General features: G+C 43.6%; 1 protein-coding gene across 4 annotated transcripts in view; it reads left to right on the plus strand.

The window, feature by feature from the left end:
- The window catches only part of znf423 (zinc finger protein 423), a 224,593-nt gene that overhangs the window by 179,152 nt on the left and 23,106 nt on the right, over nucleotides 1-22,335 (plus strand). For all 4 annotated transcript variants that reach the window (XM_030054191.1, XM_030054194.1, XM_030054192.1 and 1 more), the window contains 2 exons: nucleotides 13,112-13,243; nucleotides 18,358-18,473. In XM_030054191.1, the coding sequence (XP_029910051.1) occupies nucleotides 13,112-13,243; nucleotides 18,358-18,473 (248 nt within the window). The remainder of the gene's footprint in view (nucleotides 1-13,111; nucleotides 13,244-18,357; nucleotides 18,474-22,335) is intronic.

The raw sequence follows: 22,335 nt of genomic DNA on the forward strand, positions 1-22,335 counted from the left end.
CCGGCTAACACCAATATACAGGGAATTGCAGTAGTCGAGAAGAGACGTCATAAAAGCATGCGTTACAGTTTCAAATACAGGGCGAGACAGACACGATTTAACCTTTGACAGCCTCCTAAGTTGGAAGAAGCTCCTTCGTTTATCCATCTTTAGGTCAGAGTCTATTTTAACCTCTAGATTGGTGGCGGTTTGCCTAATGAAGGGCTCAAGGGGGCCTGGGTTACCGATTGGTGCCGCGTCAAGCGAAGACCTTGACGTTTTGAATTTTGCTCTCTTTTTTCGCGTCCCAGGATCTCGCCGTGTCACGGTAAAATTTATTAATTCAAACCCAAATGTCAGTTTGTTCAGTCGCAATTTATATTTTAGACCGACGTGCTGCTGAAACGTTTCCAGAATCTGCTCCAGCAAATGTCTTGTTGATGAAAAAAAATCACAGTGTCACAGTATCCTATAAATATGCAATAACCAGAGAGGGAAGTGGCGTGTGTCTGTGTGTGTGTGTGTGTGTGTGTGTGTGTGTGTGTGTGTGTGTGTGTGAGAGAGAGAGAGAGAGAGTGTGAGGGAGAGTGAGTGAGTGAAGGCATTTGGCTTCCACAGGACAGAGCGCTCCAGCTTCCTACTGTTATGTAATCTGATAGGGAAAATCCAAGCTGCTACACACACACACACACACACACACACACACACACAAGCACGCACACACACACAGTCTCCTTCCAAGACACACATGCACACAAATATGCTCAATTTGTGCTTCCTTTCATTAAACACACAAACACACACACATACAAACTGGTTATCGCCATATGCCATTCTCGCCTGCCAATACTACGTGTGCGTGCGTGTGTGTGTGTGTGTGTGTGTGTGTGTGTTTGCGTGCATGAGTGTGTGTGACTAAGAGAGTTTCCACCGGAAATATTTACTGGTGGATGATATCAGACAGCAAACGAGGGATGCAGCCGGGAGAGCGAGCAGAAGTCAGAGATTTGATCTCCGTTTCGGTTCAATGTCACCTCCACCTCGTCGTTCTGTGTGTTTTTTCATTCATTTAACAATTTACTCCCACGCTGCACCCCTAATACCATTAAAGATCAAACACAGGGCAAGAAATCTGAGCGTTAAAAACATAAAAGTCCTACATGCGGATGTAAATGTCAGAATATCACCGTCAAATTAAGCGATACTTTCCTATAATTTCATGTTTCCTGATGTAAAGACGATGTCGTTACTTGTCATCCCGCCTCTTCCTGACATTGCTGCCCCACAAATAAGCATAAAGTGTATTAACAATATATGATAAATGAATTTTGAGATTTTTTTTTGAGAATTTTGGCTCCATTTGCTCTGGAAAATAGATAGATAGGTATACTTTCTTGATCCCAAACTGGGAAATCCCCACGTTACAGCAGCATCATCAATAAAAAAACATAAAATAAAATTAAAATTAAAATTAGGAAGTATATACAATAGAGACTAAATACACTAAATATATACACTAGAGACAATAAGGGCTAAGTATATACAATAGAATAAACTAACCTAAGAATATGAGATGTTGAAATGTTGAAACGATGGAAATAATAAATATGAAAAAATGAAATATACAGATAGTAGATGGTGTGGCTACAAACCATGAAACCAGGAAGCCGAGTGGCAGAACCCCGACGCCCGGTACTGGGATTCGGGAACTGTCCGACTTGATTCGGCCCCATGGAAAGAACAGCGCCCTCTTCCTGTTCTGTGCGGTATAGATGCTTTTTGTTACTTACATTAAGATAAGATAAGATAAGATAAGATATTCCTTTATTAGTCCCACGGTGGGGAAATTTCACGTATTACAGCAGCAAAGTGGACAGAAAGATATGAAGCATAATTGACACTATAAACAGTATATACAGATAATAAGTACCAAAGAGCAATATAAACATTATAAACAAGGAATGTAGAAAAATACTATATGACGTCTTAAAGTTAATCTGTGAAGATAAAACATCATGTCACTGGATTGGGTGAATGATTTGAGCGCTAATCCCTGTTTCCCGTGTCGCGAAAAAAAAAACGCAGGAATCCCTGGCTTTTTGAATATTAGTCGTTCGTTATTTCAGAAAATGGTTAAACGGTTATTCCCAGTTGGGACGGTACCCGACGCACACCGCTTCCTCACAGCTGGAAAATCAAATCAAATAAAAAAAAAAAAAAAAAAAGCACACTTAACGTTGACTGTCGAGCTGGCGGGGTTAAAGCGAGGCGGTGAGCTTTGCCCTCCGCCGGCCCCCCCTTTTTTTTTTTTTTTTTTTTTTTTTTTCCGTTTTCGGTCGCCCATCTTCCATTATTTCACCGAGCGGGGAAAGCCTTAAAGAGAACAGATAAAGACTAAAGTGAGAGCAGGAGGAAGCAAACTGATGGAAATATTAGCAATTACCTCAGAGAGAGAGAGAGAGAGAGAGAGAGGGAGAGAGGGAGAGAGAGAGAGGGAGAGAGGGAGGGAGGGAGGGGTGCAGAGAGAGAGAGGGAAGATGGAAGATGAGGAGAGGGAGGGAGTGTGTGTGGGTGTTGGATACTCGCGGGACCTCAGTACTGCAGCATTCTTTCTGTGAGCAAACTGTGTGTGTGTGTGTGTGTGTGTGTGTATGTGTGTGTGTGTGTGTGAGGGTGAGTAAAGGTGGGGGCACTCCTGGGACCCCTCCAGCACTGCAGCAGGTTGTGTGTGTGTGTGTGTGTGTGTGTGTGTGTGTGTGTGTGTTTGTGTGTGCGTGTGTATTCTCCATCCAGCCCCCACACTACCAATGGGTCAACCTCGCGGCCCCCCCACCATCACCCCCTGCACCCCCCCTCCCCCCGGTTGCCATGGAAACACACCTTGAGCGAACCCCCCAGAGGAGCACCTCCTCCTCCTCCTCCTCCTCCTCCTTCCCTCCGCTGCTCCCTTGTTTGCTCCGCTCTTTCTTTCTCCCGCCGTCTCCCTCCCTCGCTCGCCCTCCTTCCATCCCATCATCCCTCTCTCTCTCTCTCTCTCTCTCTCTCTCTCTCTCTCTCTCTCTCTCTCTCTCTCTCACTCTCTCTCTCTCTCTCCATCTCTCCTTATTTTTCTCACTGCCTCTCCCTCGCCGTCCTCACCATCAATTGCCTGGCTTGGCTTAGGGCCTCTGCACCACGGGATACACACACACACACACACACACACACACACACACACACAACTGGGGGTGTGTAGGGTTGGCGAGGATGAAGGAGGGAAGGTGCAGTAATGGGGGGGCGACACTCCTGGGACCCCGAGCAGCCCAGACAAAGAGAGGAAGAGAGAGAGAGAGAGGGTGTCGAGGTGTGTGTGTGTGTGTGTGTGTGCGTGTGTGTGTGTGTGTGTGTGTGTAGCGGGAGACAACAGGCACCTAAGGGATCCGTGCTCAGCTCAAACCAAGGAGCTCATATATGTTGTCGTGGATGTTGCAGGGGTGTAAGTGTGTGTGATCAATTAGCAGAGTGAATGAGAAGTGTGTGTGTGTGTGTGTGTGTGTGTGTGCGTGCGCGCGTGTGTGTGTCTGATAATGTTGATCGTGAAATTATAGCATTGAGTCTGACTGGAATGCAGATATCTCTCTTTTCTTTGCTCCCTCTATCCGCGCACACACACACACACACACACACACACACACACACACACACACACACACACACACTGTGCTGTCCGTCCTTTTGCTCTCTCTCTAAATTCTCTCCTTCCTGCTGTTACTCTCTCATATTCTCTCTCTCTCTCTCTCTCTCTGAAGTGACCAAACCTCATCAGTAATTCTACAGACATGTGGCAGCCAACCACCAATTACCTGTGTGTGTGTGTGTGTGTGTGTGTGTGTGAGAGAGAGAGACAGAGAGAGACTCCTGCCGTTCCTCAATTAAGATGGAACATACCTTAGGAGTCAGGCCAACCTTTCCCCCTCTCAATCATACTTAAATGCCCACACACACACACACACACGCACACACACACACACACACCACATTCAAATTCAAATGAGCTTCAGTGACATGACGGGACGTGGAGCTGCGTTGCTACGGCGATAAAGGACATGCATTAGTGATTAGTGATAATAAACCAGTAAGCAACAGAATCAGTATCAAACCCCTCCCTCTCTCTCTCTCTCTCTCTCTCTCTCTCTCTCTCTCATCATGTTCTTTCTAGATTCTCCAGTATATTTTACTAAACATTTTAAAAGCTCTCATGCTGACTTTGGGGCCAAATCCACGACTGATGTCTCCTCACACACGAGTTCTTTTCACAATAAAAGCGCCAACAGGTAGAGTGCAGGTGTGCGGCGGTGGGCTTTTAGATTGAACCGTAAACAACAAGCTTTGGGATTCGAAACGTCCACAAATTGTTCCCGAACTTATTTTACTGCACATTTAAAAAAAAAAAAAATACAAAAAAAAAAAAAAAAATACAAAAAGTTAATTTCCTGTTGTGTAGTGAGTCCTAACCTTCAACCCTCCTTTCTTTCTCTCTCCCTCTCCCTCTCTTTTTCTCTCATCCCCCTCTGCCCCGTGTTCTCTGTCCCAGCATAGGCCTCCCAGGGTTGTGTGTGTGTGTGTGTGTGTGTGTGTGTGTGTGTGTGTGTGTGTGTGCATGCGCGCTGGCGGATCAAATGCTCACTGTGAGACAAAGCATAACGGCAGGATGCTCTACGGCTCTGTCATCTCACTATGGGTCTCACACACACACACACACACACACACACTGTCAGACACATACACTCACTCACACACACACACACACACACATGCACAGACGCTCACACATGGACCGGGTCTCGGAGGGGGGAGAGCACACAGAGACTGCGGTCCCCACACACACTGATCAAAACAATGTATTTGTCAGAAAAGAGAACTCTTTCATGGGACACACACACACACACACACACACACACACACACACACACACAGAGGCGTTGGAGCCCTCTCTCCATGCCCTTGTTCCGGACAGCCCAATTATCTCCCTGCACCTCACTGTTCTCGCTTCAACTCTCTCTCTCCCTCTCTCTCTCCCTCTCTCTCTCTCTCTCTCTCTCTCTCTCTCTCTCCCCCTCTCTCGCTGATTTCTCTTTTTTCTCCGTCTCTCGCCACTGTCTTCACTCACTCTCTCAGCGATTGGCTGTTAATTGTCTTCTAAAAGTTTTTGGCGCTGCAAGGCTGATGGCGTCTTCGACATCGTATACGACGTCCATGACACAACATATGAAAAAAAATAATAATAAAAAAAAAAAAAACACAAAGGCAGAATAAGGGAGTTAAATGTTGACAAATTTTCAAAATGACAAACGGCACAGCATCTCAATCAGCATAGTTGATGTGTCAATTCAAGGTTTTACCACTGTTTTTTTTTTGTGATCAAATATTTTATTTTATTTCTTCTTTTTTAAGACAGTTACAGCATGAAACACCAGTAGCATATGTTTCTCCAAAGAAGACAAGAAAAGAGAGGAAAAAAAAGAGATTACGCATATATGCATATACATATGAACACCTTCACAATCACACACATGTAAATGCATACGCACACATACGTACATACATAACTACACACATGCAGTCGCAACGGTGACAGTGATTGTCATTAACCTCACCGCCATCATTATCACTCCTACTGTATGTATATATATATATGCACACACACATATCCACACACACATATCTAAGCATGTACACATGTGAGGTTTAGTGTCTCCATGTTGTGGCTGAAGTGAAAATGAAAGAACAAGCAAACTAAAAAGAGACGAAAAAAGAAAGAAAAAAAAATTCTTCATCTGTCATGTGATCGAGAGTGCATTAATAAGATAAAGTAACACACACACACACACACACACACCAGAACCCCCGCGTGTCGTAACGCAGTTAAACCCTTTATAGGGCACTCATTGAAATACGTTGAAATTAAAAAAAAAAACAACAACCCTAGACTGTTATTAGAGAATATGACAGGACTTTATTACTTCTATAAAATTTTTCTAAAATTTTCATTTTGTAATAGAAAATCACGGCCAATGAGATTGGTCAAATGCCACAATCATGTGACCTGGGATGTAGAGCGATCTTTGCTGATTGGCTGGGTGAAGACCAAGTGATTATTGAACTAACTGAGACAGGGGATGTAAAATTTCTGAAATGACCAAAAATAGTCACTTGCCCTATAAAGGGTTAAGGCAATAATGTGAACCCGTGTAAATACTTCATTAGTTATTCTAAGTCAAATTTAATGGCACAAAACAATTTAATTTACCTCCGCACAGACTAATTAGAATATTTCGTTCGTTGAGATTTAATTCCTCATTTCTGTCTCAACACTCACACACACACATAACCACGTGCCCCGCGTTGTTAGGGGACGCCGTCACATCGCGGGCCGGCGTGAACGGCTTCACCGCGCCGTCGCGTTGCGTCGCGTTGGCGCAAAAACGACGTAGCTCCCGCGTCCGGCCGATTCCCCTGATCCCGGTGGCGTGGGAGAGGGGAGGCCGACGTCGGGGAGGAGAGGTACCCCGACTGAGGCCAGGAGCTTTGAGGTGCCCCGGCGCACACACATACACACACACACACACACATGAACAGAGTGAGATCACTGAAGCATGGGCATTTCTAACACACTCAGCCTCCCTGCGTCCGTCTGCCTGTCTTTGTCTTTCGCTTCTGTTCAGTGGAAACCAATTATTTTCCTCTTTTGAACGAACGCATTGTTGTAGGGAAACAGTCGTAATGGAAATGTGGGAGACAATTGATGAAAATTCACAGTGCTGCTATCCAGCCCCCTCCTCCCTCTCTCTCTCTCTCTCCCTCTCTCTCTCTCCCTCTCTCTCTCTCTCTCTCTCTCTCTCCCTCCCTCTCTCTCTCTCTCTCCATGTGTCTCTCTCTCCTGCTGATTCAATCTCGTAGTAAATGATAATGAAGCTCTATCTGTCTCAGTACGGCTCGGACACACTGGCGCCCCACACAACCTAGCCGCCTTTGAGGTGTGTGTGTGTGTGTGTGTGTGTGTGTGTGTGTTGGGACGGGAGATGTTTGGGGTGTGGGGACCACGGAGCACACCATCCCGTCCATATAAGCCCATGTGGCACCCACCACACACACACACACACACACTCACACATACACACACTCGCACACAAACACACACTCCCTCACAGCCATTGAGACAGGATTAGGGCACCCTTGTGTCGGCCTTTGAGGCAAAGGGAGATAGGAATCTGGTGTGTGTGTGTGTGTGTGTGTGTGTGTGTGTGTGTGTGTGTGCAAGTCAGGGTGAGTGTCATGGATGTATGATTGAAGACGTTATTAACCCTGCGTACCCCTGCAGCTCTGCAGCCGAACTCCTGCAGACTTTTTGCAGCATGGCTTTCTGTGGGGGTGTGTGTGTGTGTGTGTGCATGTGGGTCTGTGTGTGTGTGCGTCTGTGTGTGTGTGTGCATGCACTTTGAGGTCCCTGTGTAGGACATGTATTGCAGGGGGTAAGTAACATAACGGTCAAAAAAAAAAAAAAAAAAACTCAGATTGTGTCCTCCATGAATTGTCTGTGTGTGTGTGTGTGTGTGTGTGTTAGTATGTGTATGTGCTTCTGCATGTTTGAATGTGTGTGTGTGTGCATGAATGTGTGTGTGTGTGCATGTGTGCGTGAGATGTGACTCCACAAGGGGTCACAGATTGGCCCACAGAATCCACCATCTGATGTCACCAGGCTATACAATGCTGAGACATGCTGTGTGTGTGTGCGTGTGTGTGTGTGTGTGTGTTTGTGAGTTTGTGTGCGTGAGTGTGAGTGTTGTGTGGACCCATGTGGTGTGTGTGCATGTGTGTGGGCGACCAGGGCAGCGGTCCTGTGTGGTACGATGTCGATAAGGACAACAAGCGGGAGACCTCACAGTCAAGGGGTGTGTGTGTGTGTGTGTGTGTGTGTGTGTGTGTGTGTGTGTGTGTGTGTGTGTGTGCGTGCTTGTGACGCCCACCTTTCATCTGGCCTGTCGCAGTGGGCGCTGTGATGTCACTGACACCTCCTTAAAATAGACACACATACACACAAACACACACACCCAACGCTGGTAGAATCCCCAAGTGAGAATAAAGATGAAGGACAGGATACAGGCAGAGTGAGGAGGCAAATAACACACACACACACGCACACACACACACACACACACACACACACACAAAAACATCATGTGACAATCATTCCTTGACCTCCAGAAATTAATTATCAGTTTATTTGGATGGGAGCTCAGCTGTGTGCCTCTGCATCGCACAGCTTTTACAGCGCAGAGCGTGGAGAGCTGCACAGCTGGCACAGCCAACCGCGCGGCTCATTAGAAAACGACCTCGTGCAAATCGGACCAATCGCAACAGCCGACTCATCGCTGCGGGTTAAAGAAGACAAACAAAGTGAAAAGAGTGAATTTTTCATCATAATCCAACGTGCACCGCCTCTCAGCTCCTGCTCGACTCACTGAGGGTCGCTCCACGTCAGATCATCAGCTGGGTGTCACTGTGACTCAGGTTTCAGTGACACTGATCCCAAAGTTAGAAAAACAAATTTTATGAATACAAAATTCACCCACTTTGGACGAAAAATACCGTATTTCACCAATTAATCGCCCGGCCGCAAATAGCCGCCTGGTTCTTATAAACGCCTGGGGTCTGCACCCATTTTGCGTATTAAACGCCCGCCTGAATAACCGCCGGGGCGATTATTTGCATTATATTGAGGTAACCCAAAATAAGGCTATTCTCCTTATTTTTGCAGAAGTAAACAGTTAGCCGCACAATAACAGTGCAGCACTTCCGTTTTCTGTCAAAATCTTAAGTATGGGCAAGTCTTATTGGTTAGGTTATTTATTTTAGATCATTTATTTATTCTTGTGTTAGGGAATCTATGCATGATAGGCCTGTGTGACCTGTGTGTGTCTTGTATTTCGTGTAGATGTATGTGCTTTATGTATGTGCTGCACACAAAATTGGGACAATAAAGATCTTCTAAGTCTAAGTCTAAGTCTAAATAAGAGAGCTAGCTAACGTTAGAAAAAAAGGGTGCACCGTAATCTTCAATCGACCGACTGTAAATATGTTGGACAGTAACTGTCATCACGATAACGGCCTGGTGCAGGTCTGTGCAAAAATAAATAAAGTCCTGCAGCGAATAGCCGCCTGGTTCTTTTAAACGCCTGGGGTCCAAGTTGATTTTGTGTATTAAACGCCCGGGCGATTAACTGGGGAAATACGATATATTTTTGGCGAAGTGAGGTGCTGCCATGTGAGTTTGGTCAGTTTTCGGCGACGACTTGCATTTCGGCACAACTTCAGTGTGCTGTAACTTTATTAATTTTAATCTTAGAGCAATGAAACTTCATATATTTACTAAATGAAAGGTGCTAAATCAGATTTTGTTGTTGCTTTCTGTCTAAAATATAAACTTTTGGAGCTACTGAGGACCAAACTTTGATTTTTTTTTTTTCAGGCTGTGCCTTATTGGGACCACTCTCTCAGAACCAAGATATGTCACGAAGTTAGATCGATTATGTTTAAATGATTTATTTCTGCCCCTAAAACTAAAATAACTAGAAAGCATGTCTGGATTAAGAACTAATTCCAGTTCCGGCCCTGCTAAAGTTGAAATTAATGCCAGAACGTGGCAAACAGGAGGTCTGGGTATCTGACCCCATATCTGCAGAGGCACACCTGGGATTTATTTTACATTTTCAGTGGATATTCTGCTGTTGTATGTGCAGTAAACAGCCAAATATTGTGAATGTGTTATGAAAATTGTAAATTGTACAGCACTTTGAATATATCGAAAATCCATGTAATTTACAAGCTTTCAACTGTAGTGTGCAACACACAATGATGAAGTTTCATGACCGTGAAAAATGAAGATGAATTCATTTAGATGGTAAAGTGAGCTGACTTCAGTATTACAGCATGCCACTTTAAAAATTCATCAAAAATTCAATTTTGGTCAAAAATAGCTGAAATTAGGAATTTGTTCGTTTCAGATATAGCTTTATCCGATGTGAGATTTTCTTAGAAATTCCTGAAGTCGTGGTGACAAATGTATGAAAATTCTGATGATCTGACATGGAATGACCCCTAAATAAATGTTTTAGATAGACAGATAGATAGATAGATAGATAGTACTTTATTAATCCCTTGGGAAAATTCCTTCAGGGAAATTGGAGTTCCAGTGGCAGCACAGTATCGGCAGTAAAACAGTAAAAGCACAGATCAATATAAAAATAAAAATAAGTGCAATAATATAAGGAACAGTAATATATTAATAAAAACTAGAATAAAATATTTAGTTATAGTTTTGTGTCCGATAGAGTGGAGGTACGTCAGGAGGACTCTTTGGGTGAACCTCAGTCAAAGAATATCTAACATTTGATTTTGTAATAAATAATAGGCCTATAGTAATGCATCAGCCTTACCTTTTTCTGATTCCAGGCAACCATCGGCCTCTTTTTGTCATAAAATGAGTTCTTGTGCGTTACTACTGCCATGAAAACTCTCAGCCCACTGAATCTAATCCTGCGCTCACACTGCTCTGCTACACTTACCTGCTGGGAAAATGTCCGTCGCTGTCATATTCACCTGAAGAGAGAAATCTTTGTACTTACCTGTCCTGAGCTTTGCAAAGAGGAAGAAAAAAAAAAGTCCTGCTTATTGATTTCGATAGCAGCTTGCTGTCCAAACGAAAGAAAGCTGGCATAATGAGAGTTTGTGTTCCTAGCTAAAGGTGACCTCTGACCTGGATCCAAACTACAGCGCTTACCTTCACACTTACCTGTGATATTTATTTGGTCTCCCAGTGAGGAGAGAGGACGTTCAGACTCACAGCAAGACGGGGAGGAGGGGGACGGAGATGAGGAGGAAAAGAGTGGATGGACAGGAAGAAGATGAGGGGATGATAGATGTAATGGGAGAGGAGGTGGAGGAGGGGGAGAGGTGGAAGGAGGGAGGAAGGGCTGCAGTGGAGGAGGGAGGAAGGGGGGGCAGATAACAGGATGGAGGGAGGCAGGAAGGGAAGGATGGCTGCAGGGAGGGCAGATCATCGGCCACGGCCCTGGTGGGGGGGCAGGCAATTACCAGTTGGGGCAGATATCGGTGTGTGTGTGTGTGTGTGTGTGTATGTGTGTGTGTGTCTAAGAAAGAGAGAGAGAGAGAATAGAACACACAGCAGGGAGAGAGAGAGAGAGAGAGAGAGAGAGAGAGAGGAGAAATTGTATAATGCAACCTTTACTGCAGAATATCTGTCCATCCTGGCAAGCTGGTTCATCTGCACAATGTTGTTGTTTATGCGTGTGCTGGGATAATTTCACTTGTTTCAATTCACATTTCGCAAAAATATTCCTTTTAAAATGCATTTTTGATCACAAATCCCGGTTTGATTAGCCTCATTTACGATGGAATGTCATACTTTTTTTTTTAATCTCCATTTTTCTATATACTTTGTTTGTTTGTTTGTTTGTTTGTTTGGGGGTACTTGTATTTTTTACTCTCTTTTAATTTATTCTGCACTTGCACCTGGTTGTGAAGTACTTGCCCTCTATAAATCTACATTTTGGTGTCGTGTGTCAGGCCGTATGCTTTGCAACGCTTCACTCAAATAGTCCAATATCTAACTTTTTCACGGAGCTGAAGTGAATAATTTTCTGCAAATCATGTCCATACTTTATTGTTACTAATGAAACTGCATGTGCTCAAGATTGTAGTGTACGAATAAACGTTTAGCCTCAGTCTTTCACAGTCAAAGTGCAGATTTTCGCCTCCCACAATCATCTTTGTATTTACGTTTTTCAGATTATAACCGCACATCACTGAGCGAACATTTTAGTGTTTCTATTTTGTTGCAGCTATTTTGCATTTATCAGAATGAGCAACAAATCAGCTTTGGTAGATACCCAGTGGGTGTGGAGGTACGATTCATTTCCGTGTTGCAAGATCTTAATTTTGCAACTCGTTTGTCTCGTCAAGAAAAAATGTCAGCATGAATATAAGATATTGGCCAGATATCCTTATAATATGGACAACAGATACAGATCGATAATAGACACACAATAAACAACGGACAATCTCCGTATTCTGGTTACATTGGATTTGATGCAAAGTACAGTAGCAATGTTAACCAAGAGGAATTAATAGATGCAATAAGATGGACAACAGGTATTCATACAATTACTAATCAGCACATTAAACACACATTGCTTGGAGTTGAATTTTTAGTTTTTTCTTTAAGATGGAGATGGAATGTGACATTTTTAGCATTTCATCAAGCTCGTTCCCATTGCAAACGGCCTCACACTGCAAAAACGCAAAATCTTACCAAGAGTATTTGTCTTATTTCAAGTCAAAAACGTCTTGAACCATCACTTGAACCATCACTTGAAAATTTGCTTGTTTCATTGGCAAAATTTGCCAGTGGAAAAAGTGAAAATTCACTTGAAATAAGTGAAAATTAGACAAATTTTGCCAATGAATCAAGCAAATTTTCACTTGAAACGAGAGACAATTGTCTAAAAACAAGTTACATCTGAGGTGATCATGTCTTATTTTAAGTGTAATGAGATATTTTGACTAGTAATAAGACATTTTTGACTAGAAATAAGACAAATAATCTTGGTAAGATTTTGAGTTTTTGCAGTGCAGGAAAAAAAAAACCACTTTGGGTGGACACGGCCGCTTTCTGTATTTATTGTTCGAATACAGAAAAACATGAGGGAGCTTCCCCGTTCTGCATCCTTCCCATCTATTTCTGACTGTAAAGAATTTATCCTGAAATTATATTAGCATTCCGGTCATGTTGGTGAAACGGTGCACCACAGCATCTGTTATTATCTGTGTGTATCGGCAGGTACGTCTCTGCGACATACTCGATGTATTTTTCCTTTTTCTTTCTTTTTTTTCTTTATTGAATACAGTGGCATGGTGGAAGCCGCGATCAGGTGGTGTGCCGTTTGTCCGCGTGTGATTCGCCGGGCGTCTGTCACGAGCGTCGTGTCGATATGCTAAAAAGCTGCGGCGACGCGCTGGTGTTTGCGTGTTGTCTGATGCGGCCTAACCACGCGTGTCTGTCTCCCATTTGCAGAGGAGGGCATCAATCACGAGTGCAAGCTGTGTAACCAGATGTTTGATTCACCTGCCAAGCTGCTTTGCCACCTGATAGAGCACAGCTTCGAAGGCATGGGAGGTACCTTCAAGTGTCCCGTCTGCTTCACAGGTGAGAGACAGACACACACACACACACACACGCATGGACACACACACACATGCACATGCACACACCTTCAAGGGCGCAGATGACACGGTCTTTCCTGTGTTCTGTCTCCTTCCAAGGTAAGATGGATATAGAAACAGAGGTGCACGCAAAGTTTGGTCTGAGCAGGCGCGCGCACACACACACACACACACACACACACTCAAACACACAAGTGCGGATGTGTGTGCTTTGACCTCAGTACTAGTGAGGTCAAAAGAATAAACAGCTAAAGGAATAACAGCTTTGTGCCAGGGTCACATAATACCTGCTTTGTGTGTGTGTGTGTGTGTGTGTGTGTGTGTGTGTGTGTTTGTGTGTGTGTGTGTGCCTGTGTGCCTGTGTGCTTGTGTGCCTGTGTGTAAGTGTGTGTGTATGTGTGTGGCTTAAGCAGTTGGTGGCATGGCTCAAAGTCACATTGGACCTTTGGGGTCATAGTCTGTGAAACACACACACACACACACACACACACACACACACACACACACACACACCGTTCACCAGATGAATGATACATGACAGGAGGCTCCTCACTTCAGCAGCAGTTTAGCTGGTTCTTGGTGTGTGAGGTGTGTGAGGTGTGTGAGTAGCCGACTGTTCACACACTAGTCGACACACACACACACACACACACCACAACTAAACTGTAGAGCCAAGAAAGGAAGACACTTTTCCTTTTAGTCTGTTTTTTTTTTTTTTTTTTTTTTTTTTTTTTTTAATTACGCAGCAGGTTACCTGTGAATGAAACTCTCTTAAAGGAGTTCAGATTAGAGCTCACAGAGTCCAGTGATTTTCTGTGCTCGTGTGTTCCTCACTCTGTGGCTCTGTTTGGAAACAAGCACACACACACACACAGCTGACTCAAGCCACGCGAAGTAACTAACAGTCACGTCAAGTCATTTTTATTGAAAAAGCACATTTAAACACAACAGGAGTCGACCCAAGGCGCTTTACAGTCGCGGCAGAAGGATTTACAGCACAAATGTTCATGATTAAACGGGTTACACATAAAAGCCAAGGCTCAAATGGAAAATGGAAAACACATTGGAGAGACAAAACAAGGGAAAACCAAGTATTAAAATAAGAAATGAAGAAGTTAAGAGGAAGTGAATAAAGCCAGAGAAGCCGAATAAAACCGTCAACAGATTAAAACTCGTAAGAGATGAATTACAAAACGGACATCGCGCAACCTCAGACTGAACTTAACAGCAAGAGGAGGGAAAATCATACCACAATATCACTACAGTAATATAAAACAATAGCTGGTAACAACATTCACCTCTGTAAATATGTGTAGATGTTAAAATCAAATTCATTTAACATTGAATCAAAGTAACGAGCAGGTAATTCATTCTAACAGCTTGACAATGTTAGAAATACACAGATATCAGATGCACGATCAATGACACCATAAAACGTATTAGCTACTGAAAATGATTATTAAATGATTATGATGTGAATCAGCTGGTGGGAAAGCAGACAAACAGGTGAGGCAGCGCCCCCTGCTGCTGTGCCCACCGCTGTCCGTGGTGCTGAAACACCCCACCACAGGTACACCTGGGTCATTTCTGCACGTTTCAGGTGAAGGTGGCTAACATGCTGTAATACAATAAAGCAAAAGATGCAGGGTGGTTTGATCGAAACAGAAGAAAACCGTCACACGTCGGGTTCAGGTGAGGCGGCGGCGTTTTGTTTTTCCCGTTCCAGGTGTGCCTCAGGTGTGAAAACTCTCTTTGATTCCTGGTTTTGGTGCGCTTGTTCCATTATAATCAACAGACTGACCCGTGATCAGACATCGCCTGATTATTTTCAGGACTGCAAACTGTCAGGAGATATAGTTATATAGAGTTTGTTTGTTTTTTGTTTTTGTAAAAAAGGTAAACTTTTTACAAAAGGGCCTTAAGGTCATTGTCATTTCATGTATTTATTGTTTTGATTAACTAAATAAATAATAGTAATAAAAAAAAATATAATAAATAAAAAAAATAAATAAAATAATCCAAGTCAGACAATGTTAGCATCTTGTTGATCTTGATCGTGAAAATATGTTAATAATTAATTAATTATTTCAAATATTTTAATCATTGATTAACAGCCAGTTTTCTTGTGGTTTCAGCTCTAATGTCATACTATATCTTCATTGTCAATTAATGTATCAATTTTTATTTATTTTTTTTTTTTTATGAATCATTACATTTGTCAATGAAATGTCAAAATGAATGACAAATGCTCATAGGAAGATAGCAGAGCTCAAAGTGATGCCTTCAGATTATTTCCTCGGTGCCCCCCCCCCCTCCCCCAGAGACCTCCCCAGTATCGGCTCCAGTGCCTGTTGTGGCTGAAGAAAGGTCTCATATTGGGTGACTTTCATTATGATATAAGGAGTGCCTCTGCTGTAATGGCCTGGAAGTTTCTTTTTTTTTTCTTCCCTCCTTTGCCTCTTTGAGCAAACAGTCAGACTATATTAGGAATATTCATTGTCTTTACATTTCAAACGGCGGGAGTTCTTCCAGCAGTGGGAGCTTCGCCGCTGAAGGAGCGTTGAGAAAAAGCTGCAGGTGTGCAGAAGTTCAGGCGGTAACAACGCCACGCAGGCCAGATATAAAACACCTCGCCTCTCCGGAAGCCTCCGGAGAGCCACAGCCAAACAGCCGGATGGCCAAATTAGGCTCGCGGCGTTCAGTGTTTCCATTAAACACCGATTTTTAGCAGCAGAAACGGTAAACTAAGAGTGCACCCTTCACTCGCTCCCTCCCTCTCCCTCCTTATCCCCACATGCTCTGCCTCTCTCTCTCTCTCTCTCCCTCCCTCTCTCTCTCAGTTGTTGAGTTTGTCTTGTGTTGTGTGCCTCCTCCCCCCCAGGTACACAGCAACGCTTTAAACTTTAACTCTATTCCTTGGTGGCTTATGAATTAGTAAGATGGGCACCCCTCCTATGGGGAGGCTTAATAATTCAACACACATACACACACACACACACACACAAGACACACACTGTGCAAACCAAAAGTTTACTGAAACAAAGGGGAGAGAGAAAGAAAGGAAGAAAAAAGTGAAAGAGAGAGACAACACTGGGGCGGAAGTTTAAAAAAAAAAAAAAAAGAAAAGAAAGAAAAAGAGGAGATAATTTATTGATAAATATCACAAGGTCTGCTGAGGATAGCTCTTCCTGTTCTTCTGCCTTCCCTCTCTACCTTCCCTCGTTCTTTTCTCCTCATTGTATTCCCTCCTTTCCAGTCAGCCCACCCTTTGCTTTGCTTTGCGTGTGTGTGTGTGTGTGTGTGTGTGTGTGTGTTCATATCGACGCTTCACTTGATAGACCGCACGAGCGTGAGCGCATGTATCTTGATGTGTGAACTCTCGTCCCAGATAGACGACGTGCCCTTGAAAACCTCCCTCGCTCGCCCGGTGCCTGTTGTGAGCGAGCCGGCGTTTCAGTAAACAGGGTTTTATTTTTATTTTTTTTATTTTTTTCGGAGTTAACTGACCGCACCGGGACGCAGCTAATTGTGAATTTCTCAGCTAGTTTTCCAAACGGCACCAAAACAATTCGCTTAACCCGGATCAAGCGCTGGGTGGCTTCTCACACACACACTCACACTCACACACACACACACACACACACGGCGTCCCTTCCGTCTAAATCATTCAGAAACCTCAGGACTAAAGTTCAGGAAATGTCAAGAACAATGGAGACTCCACATTTACAGTTTGGGAGACATTAAATGTTTAAATCCCATTATCCAGTGGCAAAGATCACTGGCCTTTTCTCTTTTTAATTTAACCATCAGCCAAAAAAAAAAAGAAAAAAACATTCATGACTCCTGCTGTCTTTAGTCTCTCTCTCGGTCTCTGTGCATTGAGCAACATCATTGATTATTATCATTATTATGTGGTGCACTCCTCAACCCAGGCAGGCAATTAAAGGATTAAAGAATAAAGGATAATCGTCGTGATCCAGCCACGGTGAATGTTAAGCCAATTTTCCGGCGTGGCCTCTGTCCTTTGCAGAGGTCCCGTGTTCCTCGAGGTAACCTGGTGATGTCTTCTACGTTCTGAAACGGCTCTTTTAGCAGATAAGACGCAAGATTTTCATTATCAGCCGGTCAGAGGTGACGTGGAGAGCGGTGCATCTACATTTTGTAGAGTAAAACTGCACCCCTCGTCACCCTTTTCTAATAAACTCTAATAAAAAGAAACAGACGACATTATACACTACTCACAAAAAGTTAGGGATATTCGGCGTTCGGGTGAAATTTCAGGATGAACCTAAAATGCATTCTAACCTTTCCAGGTGAACTTAATGTGACCTTCTGTAAACTTTTGAATGCACATGTCCAACTGTTCAATGTTTCAGTACTTTTTGCACAAGTTGCTGTTCTCTAACAAGGAGTTTAACGGCAAAATTCACATCAGGTGTTTGATGCTCCAGCTCATCGAGGTCGTATCATTAGGGAACGGCTGCTGGAGACTGGGGTCCCTCAGATGGAGTGGCCTGCACTTTCTCCAGACCTGAATCCCATAGAAAACCTATGGGATCAGCTGAGTGGCCGTGTAGAGGCTCGGAGCTCTGTACCCCAGAACCTCAATGTCCTGAGGGCCGCCCTTCAAGAAGAGTGGGATGCCATGCCTCAGCAGACAATAAGTCGACTTGTGAACAGCAGGAGACGTCGCTGTCAAGCTGTAATTGATGCTCAAGGGCACATGACAAGTTATTGACACTGACATTTTTTGTTGTGGTATATCCACCACTGTTGTTGGCTTTTGTTTCAAGAAATTGTTTGAGATGAGGAAATCACCAGTGCATGCTTCTACTTAAATGCCCTACTTTCATGATATAATATCACTGTAGCGTGAACATTTTACATTTTCCAGAAATTTCACCCAAAAGCCAAATATCTCTAACTTTTTGTGAGTAGTGTATCTTCTCTGATGGTTGCAAGTAGAAATTCACAGGAATTTTTCGAGGTGCATGAGAGGGCACGCTGGAAATGGTCCCAGCATTGTCCTCTCAATGTACAGCCTGTGTTCTGATTGACCAGCCCGGCTAAATGTGGTGTTTTTTTTCCCTCCCACAGTGTTTGTGCAGGCCAACAAGCTCCAGCAGCACATCTTCGCCGTCCACGGCCAAGAGGACAAGATCTACGACTGTTCCCAGTGTCCCCAGAAGTTCTTCTTTCAGACCGAGCTACAGGTTGGTCCCCCGAAAAATCTGCCGCTGCGCCCCCCCCCCTCCGTGTCCTCCTCCTGTCCTGCCTCTCTGCTGCACAATAATCAAACAAGCAAACAGAGAAAGTGAACTCTCTGATTTGAGCGGACGTAGAAGTGAAAAAAAAAAAAAAAATGCCAAGCAGGGAAGCTGATAATGATGATGATGATGATGATGATGATGTTAACGAGTGTGTGTGTGGTCACCCGCTGTACCAACACACTGAATCAGCTGCCGCGAGTGTCCAAACACACAAACACTGACTCACTCGGCTTCCCCCGCTCTGTCACTAAAAGCTGGTTGAATTTGTGTTTTCTGAAGATGCATTCACATTAGTCAGTCAATAATATGAATAATATTGTGAGTGTTTTATTTAATATGAATTTTTTATTATTATTATTTTAGAAATCTGCACACAAAATAATCTATTTAAGTAATCTATAAGCCACTAAGTCGGTTCACATGTGGCATTGTGCGACTTCTTCCTTCACATCCTGTTTCTTTTCTATCTATTCCTCTCTTCCGTTCTTTACATCCCTCTCATCTTCTTTAGGTTTCCATCCGTCCCCTCAGCATCACCTCCGCTCCTCCCTGCCACAGCATCTCTTCATATTTCCTCTTCATCTCCACAGCTCTCCCTCTGCATCCTCCTCTTCATCACTCCTCCCTCCCTCCCCTCCCCTCTACTCCTCTGTCACTCTCTCGCTCCTTCCATCTCTCCTCATGAGGTCTGCGCAGGGTTCTGGCAAGCCTAATGTCATTAGGGTCCAGACGCATTTTGTGTGTGTGTGTGTGTGTGTGTGTGTGTGTGAGAGAGAGAGAGAGAGAGAGAGACAGATGAGAGGGTATAACTCACCCCAGAGTAGGTCCGTGGGCCAGCTGGAGTCAGTCTGCCATGCTGCAAACCTTTCTGCTCCTCTCTTTTTCTTTTTCTTTCCTCTTCCCTCTCACACTGGACTCGTGATCTGGAAAACGCGGGTCAGGCCCGTCAGCGTGAGGCGGGTCAAACCGCTTAAACGGAACCTGCAAAAAAAAAAAAAAACATTTCGATCAGCATCGGGGCGGACAGCTGCAATAAACTCTGCTCTGCATGGTGTGACAGCAAAGTTATTTTTCTTTCATTTCTAAGGCTGTTTTTGAGAAAATACATTTTTTAGTCGACTAATACTCAAGCACTTAGTCAACGAATCAATAAATCAATAAAATTTGAGTTTGCAATGTGCACTTCAAGACATTTCCATGTTGTGGTTTCAGTCCGAATTCCACCAGCTGGACCATGATTCACATGCTGCAGTATTGCTCTGTTGTGTGTGTGTGTGTGTGTGTGTGTGTGAAGTTGATGTATTTTGAACTGAGCTGTCAGCAGTATTGACAAGCAGGCCGCATGGTCTCTTTCCCATTGACATTAAACAGGAGAAAGAAGTGAGAGCTTCCTCGGAGAGTGCACAAAAAATTCTTCTTCCTCCGCTCCTCCTCTTTGAAACTTGAACTCAAATCATATCGCCGACGAATCGAATCGCATATTGATTAGAAAACAACAACAACAACAACAACAAAAACAAAACAACATAACAGCATACTGGACTGCACTGAAAAAGACCGATTTTGCAGGAATTAGTCAGTGCCCTTACATTGGGCATGCTGCAGTATTTTTTGCTGTTTGCATATTCATTTTTACCCACGCTCACTCTGCCTCTCTCTCTCTCTCTCTCTCTCTCTCTCTCTCTCTCTGTCCACTCCTCCTCCTCCTCCTCCTCCTCCTTTGTCCTTGACCTTGCAGACTAAACCTTCTCCGCTGTGTCGTCTTACACAGAGGGGATGTGATTCGGGCTCTCGGGCGGTGATATTGTTAAACAGGTTGTAGAGAAGCCGCGGCTCCAGCTCTTCTCTCCGTCCGCCGGATGGAGGGATGAGTTTTTATTTATTTTTCATTCTGTTTTGTCAGAGCAGCTTCAGGTATCATCATTATTTGAACAGAGTCGGTATGTGTTGCATGCAGGCTGCTGCTCATCGCCAGGCACATTTTGGACCAAGAAAACCAGACAAAGATTCAGAGAAGGTGTGCTCCGGTCACCATGCGCGTGCACACACACACACACACACACACACACACACACACACACACACGATGTGGCAGTGATGCAGGGCCGGAGGTGGTGGGCATATGGCTGGCCAGTCCATTTAACAGCAGGGCGATTGCTGGACCCTGTCGGTCAATGTCCACTCACACACATGCACACACACACACACACCTTTACACACACACACACACACACACACACACACCTCCTTCTCATCCTCAGCTTCTTTTCCCCGCTCGGTGCATCCAGGCCAACTCTGACCAGGTCACGCCGTCGCAGCAGACTAACGGATCATTCAGTCGATCCGTTGAATTGATCAGTGCCGTCGATTTGGATTCAGCGCAGTTGGCGTGTGTGTGTGTGTGTGTGTGTGTCGATGGTAACCCTACATTTGCAAAGCTCTCACACACTCCTTGCACATGTGCGCTTGATTCAGCACAGTAGCACTTGACCTTAACTTTAACCTTAACCTTGAACGGAACCGCATTCATGAGGAATTTGCAGCTGGAATAGCGAATCTAGGGTTACCATCCAGACGGGGCCAGCACAATGTGGAGGTAAATAAATGCCAGCCTTTTTGACACAGTCAGCCCATATAGCATGACAAGAAGAATTGTTTTACATCCCAAGAAAGAGCAAGCTTTGAACTTTAAATTAAAACAGAGATGAGATTTTTTAAGACATTCCCACATGCGGTTATGGGCCAATGAAAATCTGACATGAAAACTCTTTTTTTTGGATTTGGAGAGGCTGCCATCCAGAAACAGATGCATATATCTGACTAAGCATTGATGCTTTGAACAGTCCATGTATGTATCTCAAAGCTCTGAAAAAATCAAGAAGCTGGGGCAAAAACAAAGGTGTTTGCTGAAGGCCCAAACATGGTCGACCACAAAACCTGTGCAATTTTTTTTCCATTTTTGAGGGGCTGGCATGCCTAACAGTTACGATGTATGACAGATGTTTTTGTATATTCTGAGAGAGATGGTGGAGGTGTATTATCGTACCAAATTTCAGTTTCCTATGTGGTGTAGGTCTTGAGATACTGACACCTGAAAATGGAGGAAAAATAAGGACGCGCCAAAATCGACACTTACCCCCCTCACTAAATTGGCCGTATCTCAAAAAGTCTCCATCTGAGCAAACTAAAATTTTACAGTGTGCCTATTGGATACATAAGGAACAACTGGTGAATTTTTTGAGACCCAAGTGCATGGGATGTCCTGAAAATTTGGTTAAAATGACATGGAATGACCTCATATATCTTTGTAAAAACCCATATAATCCAGTACAGAGAATTAAAGTCTTTTTTTTTTTTTTTTTAAGTGAAACATTTGTCCAAGACGGTGATTTCACACTGCAAAAACGCAAAAACTTTCCAAGATTATTTGTCTCATTTCAAGTCAAAAATGTCTTATTTCTAGTCAAAATATCTCATTACACTTAAAATAAGACATGATCACCTCAGAAGTAACTTTTTTTAGACAATTTTCACTTGTTTCAAGTAAAAAACTCTTGAAACAAGTGAAAATTTGCTTGTTTCATTGGCAAAATTTGCCAGTGGAAAAAGTGAAAATTCACTTGAAATAAGTGAAAATTAGCTAGAAACAAGAAACACATTTTGCCAATGAAACAAGCAAATTTTCACTTGAAACAAGAGACAATTGTCTAAAAACAAGTTACTTCTGAGGTGATCATGTCTTATTTTAAGTGTAATGAGATATTTTGACTAGTAATAAGACATTTTTGACTTGAAATAAGACAAA

The sequence above is a fragment of the Myripristis murdjan genome, chromosome 6 (assembly GCF_902150065.1).
Source record: "Myripristis murdjan chromosome 6, fMyrMur1.1, whole genome shotgun sequence".
Taxonomy (NCBI): Eukaryota; Metazoa; Chordata; class Actinopteri; order Holocentriformes; family Holocentridae; genus Myripristis; species Myripristis murdjan.